At 33.6% G+C, this 22,838-nt stretch overlaps 1 protein-coding gene across 1 annotated transcript in view; it reads right to left on the bottom strand.

The window, feature by feature from the left end:
• Window positions 1–22,838, bottom strand: part of Vwa8 (von Willebrand factor A domain containing 8) — a 396,504-nt gene that overhangs the window by 110,835 nt on the left and 262,831 nt on the right. Inside the window, exons 30-37 of the mRNA XM_077795206.1 lie at window positions 19,490–19,600; window positions 18,543–18,607; window positions 18,027–18,152; window positions 16,826–16,935; window positions 15,927–16,081; window positions 11,732–11,927; window positions 5,598–5,679; window positions 1,265–1,469 (exon numbers count right to left, since the gene is read on the bottom strand). Of these exons, the coding sequence (XP_077651332.1) occupies window positions 1,265–1,469; window positions 5,598–5,679; window positions 11,732–11,927; window positions 15,927–16,081; window positions 16,826–16,935; window positions 18,027–18,152; window positions 18,543–18,607; window positions 19,490–19,600 (1,050 nt within the window). The remainder of the gene's footprint in view (window positions 1–1,264; window positions 1,470–5,597; window positions 5,680–11,731; window positions 11,928–15,926; window positions 16,082–16,825; window positions 16,936–18,026; window positions 18,153–18,542; window positions 18,608–19,489; window positions 19,601–22,838) is intronic.

Here is a 22,838-nt window from a genome sequence, read left to right as displayed (position 1 = left end):
GGAGATAGAGATTATAAAAAATAATCAAACAATAATTCTAGAAATGAAGGAAACGATAAACCAAATTAAAAACTCAATTGAGAGTATCACTAACAGAGTGGATCAAGTAGAAGCCAGAACTTCAGATAATGAAGACAAAATATATCATCATCGAACGCTGGGTTCGATCCTCAGCACCACATAAAAATTAAGTGAAATAAAGGTATTGTATCCAACTACAACTAAAAATAAAGAAATATTTTTTAAAAAGAATCTAAGAAAAATATGTATTATTCATTTACAAATATATTTATTTCTCTTTTAAGGAAAAATCACAAAGTAATCACATAAAATAGTAATTACTAACCAATTATTCATGGAATACTTGGTTGAAATGTCTTATCTTGTTAGGTAGAAACCTAGCTTCCTTTTTTTTTTTTTTTTTGTACTGGGGATTGAATTCAGGAGTTCTTTACCATTGAGCAACATCGTCCTCTTAATTTTCATTTTTAATTTTTAGACAGGTCTCACTGAGGCTGGCCTCCAACTTGTAATTCTCCTACCTCAGCTTTCTGACTAGCTAGGATCACAGCTATTCACCAACATGCCCCTTCCTACCTTCCCTTTTGTTAGATAAGAATGAAATATAAACAAAGAAGTTTTGTTCTGAAGATTAAATAAATTTCAAAAAAAAATTATTATATGCTTTAGTATGTATGAGTATACTGTATGCCTTCCTCATTGTTATAATTCATTCCAGACAACAACTAGACTAGGTGCTGACTGAGTCATTTCTAGAGTCACTGGGTTTCCTTTTGCTCTGGTGGCCTGTTCCCATATTTCTTTTCCATAGTAGTGTAATTTCTCCTGGTCACTGCTAAATTTGCATTATCTGGAAATAAGGCAGTTGTTAAAAACTATTGGGTGAATATTTTGCTAACGTTCTAGAAATTTAGGCTTATAAGAATATGCTGTCAGATCCTCAATGTTATGAGTTCAAATTTATTTTAGTTATTTTAGCAAGTATATTTGAGTTGTTCAGCCAAAAATTTTCCTGATTGGGGCATCTAGAATGAAATTTATACCTGAATGCTTACCTTTAAGAGATAAATTAGGGGCTACGGTTGTGGCTCAGTGGTAGAGAGTTTGCCTAGCAAGTGTGAGGCACTGGGTTCGATCCTCAGTACCGCATAAAAATAAATAAATAAAATAAAGGTATTGTGTCCTTCTATAATGAAGAAAAAACAAACAAACAAAAAAGGAGGTAAGTTAATTTAAGTAGTACCTGCATATGTCTGTCACCTTCTTGCCCAATCATGTTTCTCCATTCCATGAGTGATCGCTGCAGACGTTCAAGTCCAGTTTCCCAAAGCCTGATGTGACCTCCCATATCAACAGTAACAACACCAATTTTGTCCCACTCTGTCAGCAGTGCATCTGTATCCGAAATAGTAGATAGCCATGTAGTATATGGTGAGAGAGATTCTGAACTGAAAAAGGAAAAATAAAAACCAAAGATGAGAAACATTAAAAATAAAGGAGTTGAGTGATATTTTATATGTGTATTATTCTTTCCTGTTTAAAAAGTATGTTCACCACATTATTCATTATTTTATACCTGACTCTTCCCTACTTCACAGCATAAGAAGGTTACAAAGGTATGTGTTATGACCAAAGTGAGACATTGAACATACTGAGTTTTTAATCCTGAGGCAGAACAAAAATTAATTTAACAAGGATTTTGAAGGAAAAGTGTTAATAATTAATTATAATATATTGCTTATTGACAGTCTAAGTAATGAAGCTAGTTAAAAGTGATTTCAGTTCACTAAACTTGTGATAACGATTTTTTATGGACTAATTGTTTCCTCCAAATCTATATGTTGAAGACCTAACCCTCAATGTGATAGCATCGGGAGGTCTTTGGGTAGTAATTAAATTTAGAGAAGATCGTGAGGGTAGAACCGCCAAGATAGGATTGTCCCTTTAAGAAGAGACCAGAGGGCTTGTGCTTTCTCTCCACAACTCTGCCCCACTCATGCATCATGCTGAGATACAATTAAGAAGGCAGTAACTTGTAAGAGCACCCTTATCAGGAGCCAAACTAGATGGTATCTTGTCTTGGACTTTCCCAGCTTCCAGACTGTGAGAAATAAATGTTTATCACTTAAGCCACCTATTATAGTTATAGCAGCCTGCACTAAGCCAGAACTCTAATTGTAGGTACATTAAAAGATCAGATACTGCCAGTAGTGCATGCCTGTAATCCCAGTTGGGGAGACAGAGGCAGGAGGATTCCAAGTTCAACTTAGTGAGGCCCTATGCAACTTAACAAGGCCCTATATCAAAATGAAAAATAGAATGGGTTGGAGATGTGGCTCAGTGGTTAAGCATCCCTGGGTTCTATCCCCAGTAACCAAAAAAAAAAAAAAAAAACCTCAAGAAACAAAAAACAATAACAGATACATTGGTAAAGAACAAAAATACAGCCATTTATTGGTTATTAACATTTTCTAATATTCCTGGATACCATATGACACTAGCAACTCACTCTCAGGAAGAAAGGAATTCCACATCAACTCATCCCTCCTACACCTGCATTGGTGACCTCACTATTCAAAGGTCTCATGTCAATGCTGAAACCAATGTTTTATTTAAGGATTTCAATTTCATTTGTATTTCCTGATTTATAAAGTGAAATTTATCTATAACATGGAATTTATATACTTCTTGTATTATATCTCATATTTATTTTCTTTATTACATATTTCTAATATATATATATAATTTTTTTGGAATACAACTTTTATCTGTATAAGTCAACTGTATACTTCCTTTAAGAATAGCTTTTATATACAAGTTACACAGATCATAAATTCCAAATACTACTGTTGGCTTTTTAAACACAAATGATATATTCTGTATGAAATAAAATAGCTTAAAGGGATGGTTTGATCCGACAATAAACTAACACTGTGGTTTTTGGAAACCACAAAACCATTATACATGAAGTAAATTCTATGTTAAAGAATAAATCAAGATGATTTTGGTGTTTTTTCAGTATGCCTCAGTTGACACTGAACACACAGAAACCAAGAACAACTACTCTTGGAATGCAGATGTTTCAGGGAATGTTTACATGATGAAGGGAACAGTAGAATGGGAACAGGTATTTCAAAATTATTTTATAGGACCTCTAGAGGACTTAAATAAAGTAACCACTGATATGCTGTAGGATTTATTTCACGGTGCTCTCTCAAAGGTATTTGGTTAGGAAAAAATAGTAGGTACAGACGATGAAATAAAGAGCTATTCAGGAATAATGAAATCTACTCATGTGAAATTCTGATGTTTGACATTCTGCCAAGAACACTGATGTTATATGATACTATTGAGCACTGTATCTATTTGTTGTCCCTCCTTGTCTCTCTACCATAAAACTTTAAATTTAGAGGAACAATTTCTTTAATAATAAGAAAAAGGAAGTACTGAAGAAATCTAAACTTACTACATTTTGCACATCAGGTCCAGAACTTCTTCAATTCTTTTTTATTTTTTAACAAAAATGCATGTTTTCTTTTACATAATTGAATGAAAACACAGAATTATAGTGGAATGAAGCTTAGATTTATATACAGTCATATATGAGAGTTGGGCAGTATCATTTTACAAAGGCAAAGAGATAATACAAAAAATTTGTAGAATTAACGCATGAGGGCAAAAGTGGCACATTCATTTGGACTTCTAGTTACATTATATTTTTTATTGTACTTTATGATTTGAAGTTAGCCATCAAATGGAAAATTCCTAATATCTGGCAGAATGCTAAATTTAAGCAACTAGCAAAACCCCTGAAATTTAGATAGGTCATTCCCTTATATTATATACATGCAAACAAAAACAAATAGCAATAGTTAATCTCAACAGAAAGCCAGGATATACTGACAATGAAACATGCTCTAAATTACATGGCACATGAATTATGGCTAGTCTAAATTAAGATATGCTGTAAGTATTGCTAGATTTCATAGACTTAGAAGAAAAATGAAATATAAAATATCTCATTACAGTTTTTATTTTGAATACATGTCAAAATGATAATATGGTTTAAATAAAAGGTATTATTAAATTTAATTTCACCTGTTTCTTTTTAATGTTTTATTATGGCTATAAGAAATATAAAATTAAATTTATGATTTGCATTATATTTCCACTGGACAGCAACACTCTAAATGAATGAATTATGGTGCCCAGCTACTACATGGCTGTACACACAACTGCTCTTCCAGAAGTTCTTCTCATTGTAGACAGAACATGTAGCTCAAACAAAAAACTAAAAAACACCAAAATAAAAAACTCTTGAGGGAGAAAGTAAGAGAAGTATTGGAAAAAATCATCAGTGCTTTAAAATGATTTTTAAAAGTATATTATTTGTTTTTGTTAAATGGACTAGATAAGCATACAACTAAGGTGGAATAAGGAATTTCTTCAAATGTCTAAAAGTCATTTTCCATTAAACCAACACATTAACATGTTGCAAGAAATCACATATGTTGAAACAAGTAAATCTATTTCTTTGAATAATGATTTTATGTTGTATATGTTTTGAATCTGATTAAAGGGTCCTAAGAAATGCAATTGTTATTTTGAATTGTCATACTGAGCTATTTTCTTCTGTGGGTTAGAAGAGGAGAAAGAAAGGATGCCTGGTGATGTTTTGGGTGATTGGGAGATTCCACTGTTCCTGTCCTTCCTCTGATATTAGTGGGTCTCCAGGGTCCTCTGAGATTTCAGGCAAGGTTTTACCCACTGTTAGAGCTCAGTTGCATATGGGAAAGCACAGGAGGGGAGTCAATCTTATCTAGATCAAAGTAGAGTAGAAAGATAAGAGGAATCAGGCTTTGGTGGCAGAAATGGTGGCAGTCAAGAAAGGAAAAAATGAGCAACCTAGGCTACATCGAACAAACAGTTGCAAGCTTATTAGCTCAAGAGAGAGACAAGGCATGGATATGCCCAGAAAAGGCTACAGGTGAGGATACCAATGTTCCTCAGGGCAGAGACAAGTAATTACTCTTTCTGTATCCTGAGCCTAGCTAGTTTAAAGGCTTCACTTCAATGACTGGTCAATAATAAAAGCAGTGAATGGTAATCAGTTTCATTCTAAATCTCTGGGAATCCTTTGGCTACTGTGTGGCCTTCATAACTGCACACAGTAATATATTTAGAAACAATATTAAATAAATGCTGTTTAAATTCCTTTGACATTTTGAATGCATTTCCTTCAGAAAACTAATACATAAAGTTAATAAGTATTAACATTTTTGCAATACTAACAATGCTATTTCTGGTTTAGAAAAGAACTGAGCATTAGAACAGATCAAACAAAAGAGAACAAAGGCTAGAAGAGTGTTAGACTTATACCTACGTAAAATGTTCCAAATATTTGAATATTTTTCCAAAACAAAAATAAACATACCAGTAAAACATGCAGAAGAAAGGTAAGATACAAACCAACTGTTAAGTGGGAACAGGAGGGAAAGCTTTCATTTACGGAAGCAAAAAATAGTTCACTCATTTTTATGACATATCAAGCTAAGAACAAAGGTGCAATGGGTTACCTGGGAATAGGGATATATCGAAGTTTTTTTGAGTGCAGATCAGTGACTTCTATATAACCAGCTGTCTGTGGGGGTGTAACACCTGCAAACAAGTCACGACATGAAACAAGTATTAATGACTGCCTGATACCAAAGCATGACCCCAAGAATGCTTGATTGTTGCTAAAAGCAGAATGAAGTTACCACTATCCTACAAAAGAACTGTGGGACCTACTTGAAAAGGTACTGGGCAAGTCCAGCTCTCAAAGCTAGACTTAAAATTATGGAGAAACACAAAGATTGTCAAGTAGAAGCATATTAGGTAGTGATTTACTGTCAGAAAAAATAACCTGTCCTTTTCTTCATGATCTTTGATAGCATTCCAAGATGGTCGATTTTTTTAGCATAGTTATTTTAAAAATATTTAATCATTTGAATTCTGTTTCCCTTCTTAGGAAGTCACAACGATGCCTAACAGGAGACAGTATAAAGTGGTAGAATTTAGTATCTGCTTTCCAATCAGACTGATCTGGTGAGCAGTTCTGGCTGTGATACTTCCTAGCTGTTGGTAAAAATATTTACATCTTTGAGGTCTGCTTTCTCATTTGTAAAATAGAGATAATAATAGCATCTGAGCATCATAAGCATTATTTTGAGGATGAGATGAAATGAATAAATGCAAAGCATCTAATTAGTAGTAGCTCAGCATATAGTATCTGTCATTATTAGGGTTCTGCAAAACAGAAGGTGAGATGAGGATGGGGCAGGGAAGTAAGGACTTTGGATCATGAAGAGTATACAAACTTCGGGGTAGGAAAAGACAAAGATATGGCGGCCAGGGCCTGTAACTGAAATTTTGGGATTGCTCTCCCAGAAAATTCCATGGCTTTCTGACTTCTATTCCACAGCTCCAAATACCTCTGCCTCCCTCAAAGCACTACCTGTCATTAGTGTGTGTCACTAATTCTACTTTGTCTTTATAGGCAAGACTCATGATTCCTATTTGAATGAGGAAGAAGCTGAGTTCTATAGAGCTAATGTCACTATAGGACTGACTTGAGGTGATTTAGCTGTACAGTGATGGTTTGAAACCCATCTTGCTCTGCCAATCACTGCACACATCTCCTACCTGAGCTGGCTCTAGGACAATGGCTATTTTTAAAATAGCCCTTTTACAAAACCTTGGACACTAAGATATCTTAAAAACAAGATAAAACTTACCCTACTACAAAACTTTTAAGATTTTTGTCCATCTTTGTCTGTCTACCTATCAATCATCTATCATTCTATCTACCTACCTATATTTTATTACAACTTCACATAACAATGAGATGTCCACACTAAATTAATGGAATGCAGGAGAGAGAGAGAGAGAGAGAGAGAGAGAGAGAGAGAGAGAGAGAGAGAGAGAGAGAGAGAGAGAGAGAAATCTGGCATTTTATTTCATGACTGCAGTTGAAGGAGTTTTTCCTCAGGTTATCTGAACAACTCAACATATCTCTTATTTATTCAACAGATGTGTTTGAGCTTACTTTGTATCTGAGGATACAGAGAAGATAGAGAAGAAGGAGATGCCACCTTTAAAGAGCTCACAGCATGAAGAGGTGGGCCCTGGGGGACTCTGAAAAGATTCCAGAGTGGGAATTATAACTCTGAGGCCAGGTATGAACTGAAGAGATAGGCAAGAGGAGGGCCCAGAGGGCAAAAGGTTCAGGAGGAAGAGAAGGAAATGTACAGGGGAAGGAAGGCTAAGCAAAGAGTGTTACTATGCAATTTGACCACCCAGCTGCAGTGGCTGTACCCAGACAGCCATTTGTATAAAATGAACATGCTTAGCGTAAGTCACGCACCGTCTGCATTGTACTGCCTAGGATATAAGGTCAATCTTGGATAAAGCTTTACACCATATGTCGATTTTGACAATTCCTGATGCTAGAACCTAGCTGAAGTAGGTTGAATTATTTATAGACCAGGGTTCTTTGCCAAAAATAACCAGTTATTGAAACTGTTGGGATGACTAGAGCTGCTTAGCGAACCAACTTAAACATTTGGGTATAGAATTTAAAAGGCATTTTTTTTAAAAAATATAGTAAGTAGAATTAAGTTGAGCTACTGCCATCAGCACTTTCAGGTTGCTTGTGAAAGCATCGTAAGCCAACTTATTTAAAAACATTTTTTCTACATCTTTCTTTACTTTCCCTGGGTAGATTAATTCCACAACACAGAAGGTGAGAAAATGCAATAATGGCTGTATCTGCTGTTTCAAGAAGAAAGCAAAAAATTTTACTCCTGGTACTAAAAATATACTTCCAGGTATAAGAAAGGGAATTTGTGGCTACAGAGCACTTCAGGGAAATATTAAGCATGATGGCAGTGGTGGTAAAATAATCAAAATTTTAATGTCTACTGATTTGAAAATAAATCAGCTCAGAAAACAAGAATATTTACAAAAATAGTCTTATGACTGTCTTTGAACAGAATATAAGATTGAATTAAGGAAATGAAAACTGTGGCCAGGTTTCCCTCCAAACTGAGCCAAGTCCTTGTCCATTTAAAATGTTTCCACACTGTAGAGAGGATGAAGGCTCAATATATTTTCATTACACTTATAATCCAGGTGGATTTTAAAGATGGGTATAAACTGTATTTAGGGATTAGTCCACAAACCATTAAAGGGAAGTCATTGCTGCAATGTTTATCACATAATTCCCATGAACAGTGAGGACAGGATATGTGCACAGTGCCAAAGTTAGAAGGAGGTATAAAAACTGTCAGGTGAAACAACCAAGAAGATTTTCAAAGGGAAGGTGAAATTATACTTAAAAATTCACTCCTTTTAGAAATATAATTTGATGCACATCTGTTAACCACTAGGTTTAATACTCTTCTATTTATTCATGGATTAAAAGAGTGATGTGTGCCATAATAAAAAGGCTTTTAGAGTTTCTCACTATGATATTTTCCAGTGACTTTTTTTATGCTGCAGGAATAACAATTTTGTAATTCCACTCCTAGATAGACCCATTACAGACTCTCAACATTCGTATAAGGAGAGAGTTAGTTGCTAGAATATTCACAGCACTACTCTTTATAATGACCAAAAAATTGGGGGAATAAACCTAAATGTGCATTGACAAACAATAGAGGAATAAACTGTAGTGTGTAAAGCAGTGGAAATAAAGGTAGAGCTCTCAGTATGGTAATGACAAAGATTCTTTCCTTGATCAAGCTCTACTCAGGCTCTTCAGAATCCTCTTTCCAACTAGGCCTAGTTCTTGGGCTTCTATGTTTGCCTCTTGCACTGTTTTATAAAAAATTAATTCAAAATGTATCATAAATCTAAAACTATAAAGCTTCTAGAGGAAAACACAGGAGATTTGCCTTTTATTCAAATAGGGAAAAAATGTATGAAAAATACAAATAATCTGACACTGGATTTGTATTTAGAATATATAAAGAGCACTCAAAAGCCATTAATAAGAAAATGAATACCCCAATTAGAAATGGGCAAAAGAAGCGAAGAGACATTTCACTAAAGAAGATACATGTGAACAGATGTTCAATATCATTAGGTGCTATAGAAAATGCAAATTAAATTACTATAACCTGTTAAAACAGTGAAAAATCTGACAATGCCAAGTATTGGCGAAGATGCAGAGCAACTATAACTCTCATTCATTGCTGATAGGAATGAACTGCCATTTGGGAAAACAGTTTCGGCAATTTTATCATAGAATGTAGAAGTGCCATTCCTAGGACTTACACAAGTAAAGTAAAAACATTATACAAAATTACACATAAGAGGTTGTGAGGGGAAGGGGAAAATAAACAAGGAGAGAAATGAATTACAGTAGATGGGGTAGAGAGAGAAGATGGGAGGGGAGGGGAGGGGGGATAGTAGAGGATAGGAAAGGTAGCAGAATACAACAGTTACTAATAGGGCATTATGTAAAAATGTGGATGTGTAACCGAGGTGATTCTGCAATCTGTATTTGGGGTAAAATTGGGAGTTCATAACCAACTTGAATCTAATGTATGAAATATGATATGTCAAGAGCTTTGTAATGTTTTGAACAACCAATAAAAAATTACTTAAAAATCTAGGCTCAAATGTTCATAGTTGTCTTATTAATTACTTTAAAAAATTATATACACATACATACATACAAATTTGTGAACAGATAGGCAAACTGTGGTATATCTATACAATAAACTACCACTTGGCAATTAAAAGGAACAAACTACTGGCATGCACAAAACAAATGATTCTCAAATACATTTTATTAAGTGAAAGCAGCAAGACTCAAAAGACAATATACTGTATGATATCATTAATGATATTCTAGTAAAAGGGAATCTATAAGGACAGAAGTCAGATCAGTGATGGGTTGGGGGTAGATAGACCAGTTGGCTGTAAGTGACATGGGAAGGTTTTTGGGGTGAGGATACTTCTCTTCTTTATCAGTTGGATGATGAGTTATACAACTATTTGTGTTTGCAAAACTCACAGAACTACACAGTAGAAAGGGTAAAATTTGACTATATATAAATTGGACCTTACTAAGAACAAACGTACACATTAGAAAGTCAGTCATCTGATATGTAGAGAATAAGTAGGAAAGGAAAAGAGTAGAAGAGGCCCTGGCATTACTCCAGCGGTGGTGCACTGGATGTTGGTAACAGAACTTGATAATATCAGGAAGGAAGTATCAAAAGTACATTATGATTGATGAGGGATTTGATGTAGAGAATGAGGGAGAAAAGGCATCAAGTGGAGCCCCAGATTTCTGGGTAGATAAAGGTGTGCTAAGTTCTGGTATAAATCATAGTGTCTTTCCTGGAGTGCTTTGTCAAGATCCTGTACCTTTCACGCAGGCCTCCCTTTTTGTTGAACAATTCCCATTCAATTAATTCGCCTCATCCTTCAAGAGTCACCTCCTAGTCAGCAGTCTCAGCTAAAAGCTTCTTTTTTGTGTGTTTTTATATTGCCTTGTGAATATTCTTATCATAGCACTGATGACATAGTGCTGTAATTGTCAATTTATTCATCTGCCTCTTCTATCACAGGAAGACTGTTTAGGGAACTAGGGATTTATTTTCCTTGAATTTCAGATGGGAAGGAACTAAATATTATAATTTAACCAAGACTTTTCAAATCCACTAATAGATTATTATTATCATACATTTTAGCATTATACTTGTGAAGTCCACACCAATAGAATGAACATAAACACAGCATAAACACATTTCTACTACCACAGTGCAAACAATAATACTCAATGATTTAATGTTTAATTTTTTTATAATTACCTATTCTGATGAATGCCAGTGTGGTTTTATACAAATAACTCTAAATCTGGAATTGGAAGAGCTTGGGATAAATCTGAGTTCTGCTGGCTATTGGTGGGTAATCCTAGGCCAGTAATTTTATTTCACTGTGTCAGAATTTCCTCACACATAAATCAAAGAGCAAGATGACAACAGGATAGGGTTCTAGCGATCAAGTGAATTTATAGAAGAAGTGATCAGCACTGCATTTGGATATACTGTGTAGTAAAAAAACACAAGTTGACATGGAGAGCACTGATGAGTGAACTGGTCTCATGCTAAGCTGTGGGCCTTTGGTCTCAGGACTCTCTATGCCTAAATCCTAATCATTTTAAAAGGCTCTTGAAAAACATGTTCTAGGTAAAGTCACTTTACAGATTGTAATGTGAATGTTGATGAGCTCTAACAGCAGTGCATACAACCATACACTGTGTAAAGATTAGTGAGCGGTTTCAAAATACACAAAGCCCATGGGGCATGGTGTACACACCTGTAATTTTACACCAGCTACTGAAAAGGCTGAGGCAGAAGGAGTGTAAGTTTCAGGTCAGCCTTAGAAACTTGATGACACATTGTCTCAAGATAAAAAATAAAAAGGGTTGGGGATATAGCTCAATGATAGAGCATTACAGGGCTCAATTCTCAGTACCAAAAATCACAACCAGCACCTTCCTCCCAACCCCACCTACACACACACACACACACACACACACACACACACACACACACACAAAACCCATATAGCTCTTTTTAGCTACTTATAAAATATGAAATAATAATCATAAACTAAATATCCCCTACCAAATCAGATAGTGATAACTTCTCACCTTTTGGGTAGATATCTTTTAGAGGGACTTCTCCTGGGGGCAAAATTCTGACTACCTGATTAGTATCTAAAAGAGTCACACAATTTCTCTGTCTTGGAGCCCCCTTCTTCTTCTTTCCGCCATAAAATGCTGTATCAGTGACACTGGGTTTATGCAAAGATGATGGCCTCTTCCAAGAATAAACTTCACTGGGTGACTGAAAAAGGAAGGAAGAAAGGAAGGAAAGAAAGAAGGAAGGGAGGGAAGGAGGAAGGAAAAGGAAGAACAAAAACTTAAAGTACCATATAACACATTCACCATAACTTTTACAATATATTCCTTTAAGTATACACCAGTGGTGAACCTGTCTGACAGGAATAAGAAAATCAAATTATCTTTTTGAATTTGGTATAGGAGAGGGCTGCTTTACCAAAAATCATAATTTCCAGACAAATATGAAATATATATTAAGTTTTTATTTTGAAATAAATTACAACTAAAAAGAGGGAATATGGCAGTATAGTTAGCTCAAACATAATATAATATAAAACTATGTATCTGGTATAAAGATAAGAAAACAACATAACTGGTATTTTTAAACCCTTGGAGTATCCCTACCCAATCACACATCTCTGGTACACCTATATTTAATTCTCCTGGAATTTCTTATTATTTTTTCCTTTGGTTTATTTTAAAATTTTACCATGTATATTTATCCTTCCAAAAGATAATAAACTATATTTTCCTATATTTCCTCTTAAAAGGTTAAGGTGTTGTCTTTTGAATTAAATCTTTAACCCATAAGGAATTAATTTTTGTGCATGTTGTGAGACAGGGACACATGTCTGTCTATTCTTATCTGGACAGATATTTGCCAAAATACCACTAACTTTTGCCCAATGATCTACAAATGTTTTCATAAAACAGAGTTCAATGTATGCATGCCTCTGTTTCTGGAGGCTGCATTCTATTCTACTGCATATTTTTCTACCTCTAGGCCAAGAAGACATGGTCTTAGTTCCTACAAATTTATATGCAGGCTTGAAATTTAGTAGGTAAAGTAACTTTGGTTAGTTTTTCTTCACATTTTTCTTCAGTGATGTCTTTGTTATTGTTTGTTCTTCCATATTCATAAAAAAATATATGGACTGTATTTACTCTGTATTCTTGTCAGTATTTTTTATTTTAGCCATTCTAATAGTATCTTACCAGGGCTTCAATTTGCATTTCACTAATAACTAATGATGTTGAAGATCTTTTCTTGGATTTATTTGCCATCTCTATATCTACTGTAACTAAATGTTGTTCAAATCTTTTGTCCACTTTTCCCCCACACTTACCTTTAATATTTTTCTATATCTACCTAAATACATTGAAAATTGAGTTCATACAAACATATCCAATTACAATCCAAAAGCTACAGGGTTCATTCTAGATTTCTTCCTTTCACTATTGCCTTCTCCAAAAGTGAGAAACCAATTTTTATTATCCTTAATATATTTTAATTATACTTAACATAGTTCATTATCTTTATTATAACATCCTTAATATATTTATTTTCTTCTTCAAGTCCATTATAAGTGACCCATCTCTACCACTAACCTTACCCTATGGACAGAGCCCTGCTCTCTTTGCTTCATCCCCAAAGCCTACACTAGGTTAGACTCATGCATGGGCACTTTCCTCATCTTACTTGGGATCCCATTTCTCACAACAAGCTGCCCCTTTATAAGCTCAGACTTGATGTCCATCACCAGTAGTTACCCCTTCCCTGACATGAATGCCCTTCTTACCCCACTTAGGCTCTGACCTTAATTTAACAAGGTACTGGGAATTGAACTTGGGGGCTCTTTACCAATGAGCTACACCCCTAGCACTTTCTATATTTTATTTTATATTTTATTTTTAGTTCACTGTTTGCCCATCTTAAAAATTGGGTTATTTTCTTACTTTTGAGCTTTAAGAATCTTATAGATCCTAGGTATAAATCCTTTGTTAGAAATGTAGTTTCCTAGCTTGTAGATTATCTTTTTATTATCTTAACAGTGTTAAAGATCTTAATTATCTTAACACTATTGAAGATGATATTTGCTATAGGTTTATATAACTATTTGGGATTAGGTTAAGAGAATTATATAAATTTGTAATAATCTGTTGCCTTTGATAGTTTTATTAAGAAATAGTAAGGGGTTTCATACTCCTTTGTTGATAGTTTTATGAAGAATCTAAAGAAATTCACATAAAAGCAGAAAGGCAGTATGGTATAAAAGAAAGTATATGGGTTAGCTGTGTGTAGAGATGCATACCTATAATCCCAATGACTCAGGAGGCTGAGATAGGAGGATCAGCCTCAGAAACTTAGGTCCTTAGCAAATGAGACTCTGTCTCAAAATAAAAAATAAAAAGGACTAGAGCTGTAGCTCAGTGGTAAAGGCCTCTGGGTTAAATCGCTAGTTACCCACCCCCCCAAAAAAAAGTTTGAAAAGAAAAGGTATGAGTTAAGGGTTTAGTCATACTTGAGATCAAATCTTAAGGCTCTTAGTTGTAAGCCTTGTGACCTGGGGGAATAGAACATCTCTGTTTCTGTTTCTGTATCCACAAAACTGTAGAATTGTTATTTTTTTTAAAAAAACTATTATGCCAGGCCTCATGGTGTATGTCTGTAATCCCAGCTACTAAGGAGGCTGAGGCAGAGGATTGTAATAAGTTTGGGGCCAGCCTAGACAGCTAGTAAGATCCTGTCTCAAAATAAAATATAGAAAGTGCTAGGGGTGTAGCTCAGTGGTAAAGTGCCCCCAAGTTCAATTTCTAGTACTAAAAAAAAAAAAAAAAAAAAAAAAAAGTTAACTATTATATATGAAAAGGCTTAGAACCATACAGTGCCTTATTACTGCAGATGGGCCCAAAGAAAATATGACTGTTACCATAAAAGTCTGAAAGGCTGCCTAGTTAACTCTTTCATTAACAAATATTCACTGGTGGTGTGTTTAATACTAAATATTAAGGATATAGCTTTTATTTTAACAAGGTGACTCTTACAAGGTAAAAGACTTCTATAGGGTTAATAGTTTATTTTACTTAGTTTTTACTTTCTAACCTTTTATGGTGATATTATATTTCTATACTAATTTCATTAATCAAAAAACAGTGATAAGATCAATTTGTTTTAAATAGTTACACTTTCACAAAAAATCCAAGTTTTTTTTTCTACTCATAGCATATTAAACACACCTCTTTTATTTGATCAGGCTGCTGTAGGCACTGTTTTTCAACAATATATTTCATTTTGAGTTAGATAACATAATAGCAAATGCTTTTTACTTGATAATTAGGAAGGCATACGGCAAGTCCTAAGCCATGTATTATCCATTGGGTTTTATATTTCAAATGTCTTATATCCTCAAGTACTCACAATTTATTAATTACATTAAAATTTAGAGGCATGTGAGATTGGTGTATTACTAAGTACAGCTAATACTTTCATCTTTAAATTATTATATTGTCTGATCTAAAAGCTACAAAGGAAATTATTAAAATTAAATGTTTACTCAAAACCATGGAGTTACATCTAAGGTTAGCATACAGAAATTTGTACTAAAATAACCTTTATATTTCATTTCCCCTCCACTAGGGGAAGATGGTGCCCAGTTTCACCTGAACTCAGTTACAAATAGCCTTTCTTTTAGCAATAAAGATAGAAAACAGCATAAAGTCCCATCTAGGAGAAAAATAAATTAAGACCATTACCCATTACATTATTAGCAGGCTTCTGCAGAGATATGATAAATCAGAATAAAACTCAATGGGAAGTAAATATGAGTTAAAAAATTTAATCTATAGTAATGACACTAAAATTTAACCTGAAAAAATTCTAGAAGGCATACTTTATTAGTCTCAAATTGTTCCTCCTGGCAGAGTCCATGAACACACATTAAGATGACATGATTAAAAAAATCATCTTCAATAGGTTAAATGTTAAATGTGTCATATGAACTCCTACATATGAAGATACTCGTTTCTTACTAAACTAGATCATTAAATTACAATTTGATTGGTATAGAGTAAAACATATTCTTTACTGATTTCAAATGAAAACTTGATTTAAAATGTTTACCAGAAAGCTATTACATTTTAATTGTCTCTTAAATAGGCTTACAGATTTTACATCAAATTGCGAAGAAGTAATTATACAATAATGTAAAACATTGGTGCTCACCATGAGATCTGGGAAGCCAACCACTATGGCAGCATAATTGTTCTCATCTGAGAAAATTCGGTTGGGAGAGGCAATCTTTTGTCCTACAGCTGAACTCAGATTTTCAGATGACAGTTGATCACTTGAAATTTTATGAGGTATGCTGACCACCATTTCTGAAAATGTCAGACACACATTAGGCACTATTGACCCCTAAAATGCTCTAGGAATTAAATTTTTGCAAGATTCATTCTCAACAACTCAAACAGAAAAACACAGTAAAAAATAGAAAACATTCTAAATTGCACTCATGAGCTTTTGCTGAGAAAACTGTTTTTATAATCAAAGCTTCTTCCCAAAGTGATTCCAAGTATTTATGGAATTCAGAATTTTATTAGTAATAAATATCATCATTAATAGCTCCCCACAGAAAAGATGCAAAACTGACCCAACCCAGTATTGGCAACAGTAAAGTTTTAGATGTTTTCATAAGTACTGTTCACTTCCCCAAACTTAGCCAATGGATGTAGTCATAAGGGAAGGGGACTTGAAATTTACTGTGCATTCTTTATAAACCAAGTGCCATACACTGCCATACACTGTGATGAATTAAATAGAAATTCTGATGGCCTGTGGAAAACAGAAAAGATGCTATGCTAAATTAGTCTTGGAACCTAAATGTAAGTGAAAATTCTTATTTGACAGTTTAAAAATTTCAAGGACAAGACTTAAAAGAGTGGGCTTCCTTATAATACTTTGAAAGCAGATTATTCCTATTTCCAGGGTAGCAATTACTTTTTCTTTCTTTTGGTGTAAATATCACATAATCTTGATGTTATTGTTCTTCAATAAATCTAGAGAATAGTTTGTGAATAAGCATGCACCCAAACAGCCATAAACACAGACAACATAGTATTTACCTTGTGTAATTCCAAACCCTGTGCTAGGCAGCTCCTCTTTCAACATATACAACTGGCAAACCCCACTGTTCTCAGATTCAGTGTGTGCAGGCTTAGTTAAAAGATATTTTCTGTAAACAAACGGGACATTCAACTTAAGTGTAATGCTTCTTTTTCGAGAAATCATTAGGGCAAACCAAGAAAAACTAGTTGTTTGCTCCAAAAGCCTTTTAAAAAATAGTTGAGTATAATTTACTGTTTCAACATTTCATCATGAATTTAAAAAATAAATTCTCAAAACTATTAACACCATTATAAAGAATAGTACCCAATGACAATGCAGTGATGAAGGCAAATCAAACATTCAAGGCTTTCTATAAGATAAAGGGCTATTAAAGGAAAGCAATGCTAACAGGGCACACCCTTATAATCTTGGAGCCCTCTATTAATATGTCTGTCTGGTCAGGCAGAAAGTGAGAGCATGAACTCTGACTTTGTGACCAGCTAAGGGTCAGAAGTCCTCATCATTATAATCTTCTTGACAGATTTATTTTTAAGCTGTCTAAAATGTGGATGCATGAATAGCCAGAAACTGTTTGTAGTGAGCCACTTTTGCTTGTCATCAGAAGGACAGAACTCTTCACTTAGCCAATGGATGTAGTCATAAGGGAAGGGGACTTGAAATTTACTGTGAATTCTTTATAAACCAAGTGCCATACACTGCCTTTGATCAAAAAATATACAGTCCCAATGGGGGAAGGCAACACAAACAAACAACCATAACCAAATAAGAGGACAAAAGATGAAAAGAAGAAATTTCTAAGGTATGAATTCTGAGAAGTTACAAAAAGGCAATAGCTCTAGGATAGAGTCAAGGGCTCTTAGAAGGGAGAATAAACTGAAAATCTACTTTGAAATACCTACTGCTTGGCTAGAACACTGTGAGTTCTCAATGTGCAAATAAAAAAATTTGAAATTAATATGGATCATATGTAAAAGTTATTATTTTTGCTGTTAATTTCAGTGTCACACTCTGAGAAGTGATATTTATTTTAATTTTCTCCTCTCTCTTCTTATAACTTTTCACCAATAGAGATGGTGCCAGATATAGAAGTTGTTAAAAGAGATAAAAGAAAGATGGAGTAAGGGTTTTGGATAATTGATAAATAAGGTTAAGCTATGGCATATTGCACAAGATGCTATACAGTACAGATTCACCCACTGATTTGTTTCACTTTCCACCAGAAGCCATTTGTCCTCTGCTACAAGGAAAACTCTCTCAAGGTTGATGGGAAGTGAGATGGTATGAGCTCGCCCTTCCAAAACATCCAGCACAGTCAATCTGTTTCTAAAAAAGGAAAAGAAAACCGTGTCTAAAAGGAATGATAAGGATAAGTTGAGTGACCAGCATAATCCTTTCATGATATATTATGCACTAAGTAATAACAGAAAATGTTAATTGAGAAAACACATAAACAAATTCTAAACTGTCAGGATGTGAAGGAGAAGAAATAATGGAAAGTGACAGCTGCCATATTAGTAGTGTTGCATTATGAAATTTTTAGTGCTCTTTTTTTCTATCTTTCTCAGTGTTCTACAAACGTGGGCATAGTTACTTTCACACTAAAACATTTATAATTTGGTTATATTAGCTTTGTACTAAACAAGTATAATTAAAACAGGAAACAGGATTAATAAAATAAGTAACCCAGTTTGTCTTATTCAATAAAGAGCTTACCCTTTTTCTTTGTAGAATACTAGCCAGTTTTTGTGTGAAAATTCTTTACACATTTTATAAGTTTCCTAAAGACAAAACAAAATATTAAATGTTTCAGATGTAGTCATATTTCTTTAGCTGCTTCCCTTTAAATAAATTTCTTCATTGTGTAGAAAGAATACATAACTCTCGGAGAAGATATATAATCACTTCAAGACTTTTACAATAACATGGATTAAACTATACTTCAAAATTTATTGTGGACTATGTACTAAAACCTCCATAGAATATTGTTTTTAAATACTGTAAAGTACTATTTGAAATAAACATGTTATTTGGTGATTAACTGTGGAATTTACATTATATAACATAAACACGTCAGAAATACTTAGTAGCATTTTTTAAAAATCTCTTTTTTCTCATGGTCTGTTAAGACCTAAGTATGCTGTCTTATACAGTACTGGATAAACCTTATTTTATATCAGAATAAATTCTCTTGGGTTGGCCTTCAGTGTTCATTTATTCAATTTGGTTAATAAACTGAAACATTTATTTATCTGGTGAGACAATTGGGTATTCTACTCATAGTTTTATCATATAAACCTAAAAAAGAACTACATAACTGAAAAATAGGTTAAATGATGAAGAATTTGTTATTAATATCATAATCAAACAGTTCATAATGTTCTTTTATTATTCTTAGTTAGTCCTGGCAATCTTCAACTCAGTATAACGTATACCAAAAGAAGCTACTGATATTTATTTATAGGTTTATCTTTATATATTGTATCATATCTCTATATATTAGATGTTAAAATCCACAGATGTAACAAGAGGTCTCTCTTGTGCATTATAGTTTTTTCTTTTTTTTTAAGCACCAAAAGGAATGCGCAAGCTTGCATTTTCATGGTGAGAAAGCTACAGAAAATTGTTGGCAATCTGCCCAACAGAGATCTGACATTCCTTACTTCTTCCTCCTTGCTCCACCAGGAAGATTTCTTAGATGCTACCTCTTCTAAAGGAAGGATGAGACGACGAAGGACCTGGCCAGTGGTATCTAATAAGAGGATGACATTACTCTGGAAATAAAGAAAACAGTATTAAGTTCAAAATTATTTTTAAAGAGCAGTAAAGGTTAAAGAGAGTAAAGGTTAAATAAAGGGGAACCCAAAAGGAAGACAAAAATATTGAAATAATTATATCATGAAGACATTCAGTGATTTTCCTTACTATAGAATTTAAAGTTTTGAGTGATTTTATCAGGATATGTCTAATTGTGTAACCTTCTCCTAAAAGATTTTATCTTAAAATCATTCCCTTTTAAGTATAAGGCAGCTGAACCATGTTTTATTATATAATAACAAGGAAATTAAGAGAATTGATAGTTTTTAAAAGTTCATTTACTTTTATCAAAATTACACTTAGAAAATGTCCTGTTGAAAGCTCTTTTACACTCTGCATTCTTAAATCTCATTTATCCTTTTCAGAAACAAAAGTTCAACTTAGAAAATAGGTACTAGATATAAAGATGGGTTAGCAAAAAAAAAATATGAAGGACCCCAAGAGCCCAGTTAGTAATGAGTGTCATCTTGAAATTCACTGAGCTTGAAGGACTTTCATTACTGGTGCTGTATTATGAAGAAAATGTAGTGCTAAGAGGTTTTAGCAAGGTGAGAAAATGGATTTGGATGAAGGAGACATTTTCTCATTTAATTTTGTAAAGGGTATCAAAGAAATTCAAGTTTTAAGAAAGGAGCTATCACTTTACACCTACAAGACTAAACAACATTATAAAGCTGGACAATGCTGAGTGTGGGCAGTGACACAGGGACTTGTGACCCTTTTGTACTATTAGTTAGCATGTACAGCCATTTGGGAGAACAGCTGACACCACCTGGAAAATTAAGTTTATGTGCTGCTGATGATCTAACATTTCTATCTGGGTTTTTATTGCAAATAAATTCTTATACTAATCCATAAAAAAACTTGTACAAGGGAAAAATTATATACAAATGAAGCATTATTAATCACAGCTATGCAATGAGGTAATAATCTCTCAGTAAATAGGATTCTTTTTCAAGAAAAGAAAGAAACTTTAAGCATTATAATACATGAACAGAAACAAAAACATAAAATTGAGAAAGTCAGAAAAGATTAGATATTTTAAAGAGATGTAAAGAAGTTGGCTTTCCTAGTTGAAACATTAAAATGTTTTAAGATTAAACTAACAAGTTTGCAAAACAGACACATGCAAGTTGTTTGTCAGGCCTCAATGTTATGCAATTCTCCTTTCTTGGTTTTGTTTTGTTTTGTTTTAATTTGGGTTCTCCAGTTATCCTAACCCTTATAATATTTCATTTTAAGAACTTTATTTGGGGAAAATAAAGTCACAAAGCATCCAAAGAATTAAAATATTCTTAGGAACCTATAGAAAACAATCAAATATGAAATATTTGCTCAATTATTCCATAATGTCAACAGGGCAGCTTAAATTTAAAGCACAAAGGAGAACATAACCATAAGTTAATCATGATCCTTGCATTCTATTATGTTATATAGTTGGGGAAGTAAAAAGAAATATAAAAATATTAATGAAAATATAAAAATATTAATATAAAAATATTAATTAATATAATGCAAATTTAGTAACTTATAGTGTGGTTTCATATTTATTTTACAAACTAACTTTATTGAAGTGCTCAAGAATTAAATAGCATTTGTACCACACAGTTCATGTCAGACCATATATTGAAATATGATTGTATTATAAACTTCACTGAGCATGTTCATAAAACTTTAATTTTCCCACAACATTACCCTTGAAATGTATCATTCCATATAATATGTAAGCCTCCACTAAGAAAGTATGTTAGAAATATAATTTTAAAAATTAACATCTAATCAGGAAGTATTGTTCGTTGGTATTCTAAAGTTTTAAAAACAGTAGTGATAAATTAGAATTTTTCTTAAGAAAACATACAAATAAGTCAAAAAATTATAAAGTCTCCATTCTAGATCAACTATTTTTTGAGTATGTTTTAGTAAAGAAGTCTTTCTTGGATGATAACTATATATAACATTTACATAAATTCCTAGCACATAAGCAATTTGAGAGACATTAACTTTTTTTAAAAAAAAAGAGAGAGAGAAGAGAGAGAGAATTTTTTAATATTTATTTTTCAGTTTTCGGTGGACAAATGTCTTTATTTTATTTTTATGTGGTGCTGAGGATCGAACCCAGTGACGCGCTCATGTCAGGTGAGCATGTTACCGCTTGAGCCACATCCCCAGCCCCAACATTAAATTTTAAAAGATGTCCTAATGTTTTGTCCCCTCAAAACAATTAAACCAACAAATAAGCAGAAGATAAAGATATGCTTAAGCAGAAAAATAAGTTAGTGAAGTTTCCCATTTATATTCTTTTTTAGGGTCTAAAACTTATATATTCATAACCTGGTATAAATGAACTGAAAAACTGTATCTTCTGTATCTTTCCAAGTGACAGAAAATGTATATATTTCCATCTATGACTGTATTTCAAATTAGTTTTATAAGTAATTGGCAACATGAAGGAGTTCTGTGGCTCCATCTTTTAAGATGTTAATGGTTTCCTTCTGTAAATGACTAATGATATATTCTGTCTGAGTTTAAAAATAGAATTTCACATCACACATGAGTACAAGTTAACTGTGGCTTTGGCGCTCTTTTAAGCAGGGCAGGGAGGAGAAATAAGTGAACAATTTTATTATGTTTGTATTTGACTGGGAGAAAAGTAACCTCTGGATGACCTCCATGTCCCCAAGTCTGAAATTCTAAACTCTGTGCAGATGTAATAAATAATTCCATGGGGGGTGAAGGAAGGGGAGGGTCTTTATTTTTGGGCATAGCAAAGTTTTCCTTTTTTCACTAAAGATTTTATTTTAGCAAGGAATTTTTGAACAATTTTTTAAACTAAAGGAAAGTGCATCTGAAGGCAAAGCTTTATTTTAAGAAGACAGGGATAGGTAAACTCATGGCAGTACAATATTTCAGCTTCATTTTCAGTGAGGACAGGTTGAAGAAGAAGAAACTGATGGCAGTCCACCCAGTTCCCATTCCACTAGAATTATCTACCAGTTGTTAAATTTCACAGCTGTTGGAATCAACAGGTCTGGCATCCCAATAGGCCCATCTTATAAAACAGACAGCCAAGATATCCTCTCTGGGAAAGGATGAGGCAGTTTAGAGAACAGGATAGTGGAAGCATCCACATACTGCATGTCTGCTCAGGATGCTAAGCTCCTTTCTGAACAACTATTGACACTGTGGCCAAAGGGA

Source organism: Urocitellus parryii, chromosome 2 (assembly GCF_045843805.1).
Source record: "Urocitellus parryii isolate mUroPar1 chromosome 2, mUroPar1.hap1, whole genome shotgun sequence".
NCBI lineage: Eukaryota > Metazoa > Chordata > Mammalia > Rodentia > Sciuridae > Urocitellus > Urocitellus parryii.
The sequence above is the reverse complement of the archived record's forward strand: the minus strand, read 5'-3'. Positions and strand labels throughout refer to the sequence as shown.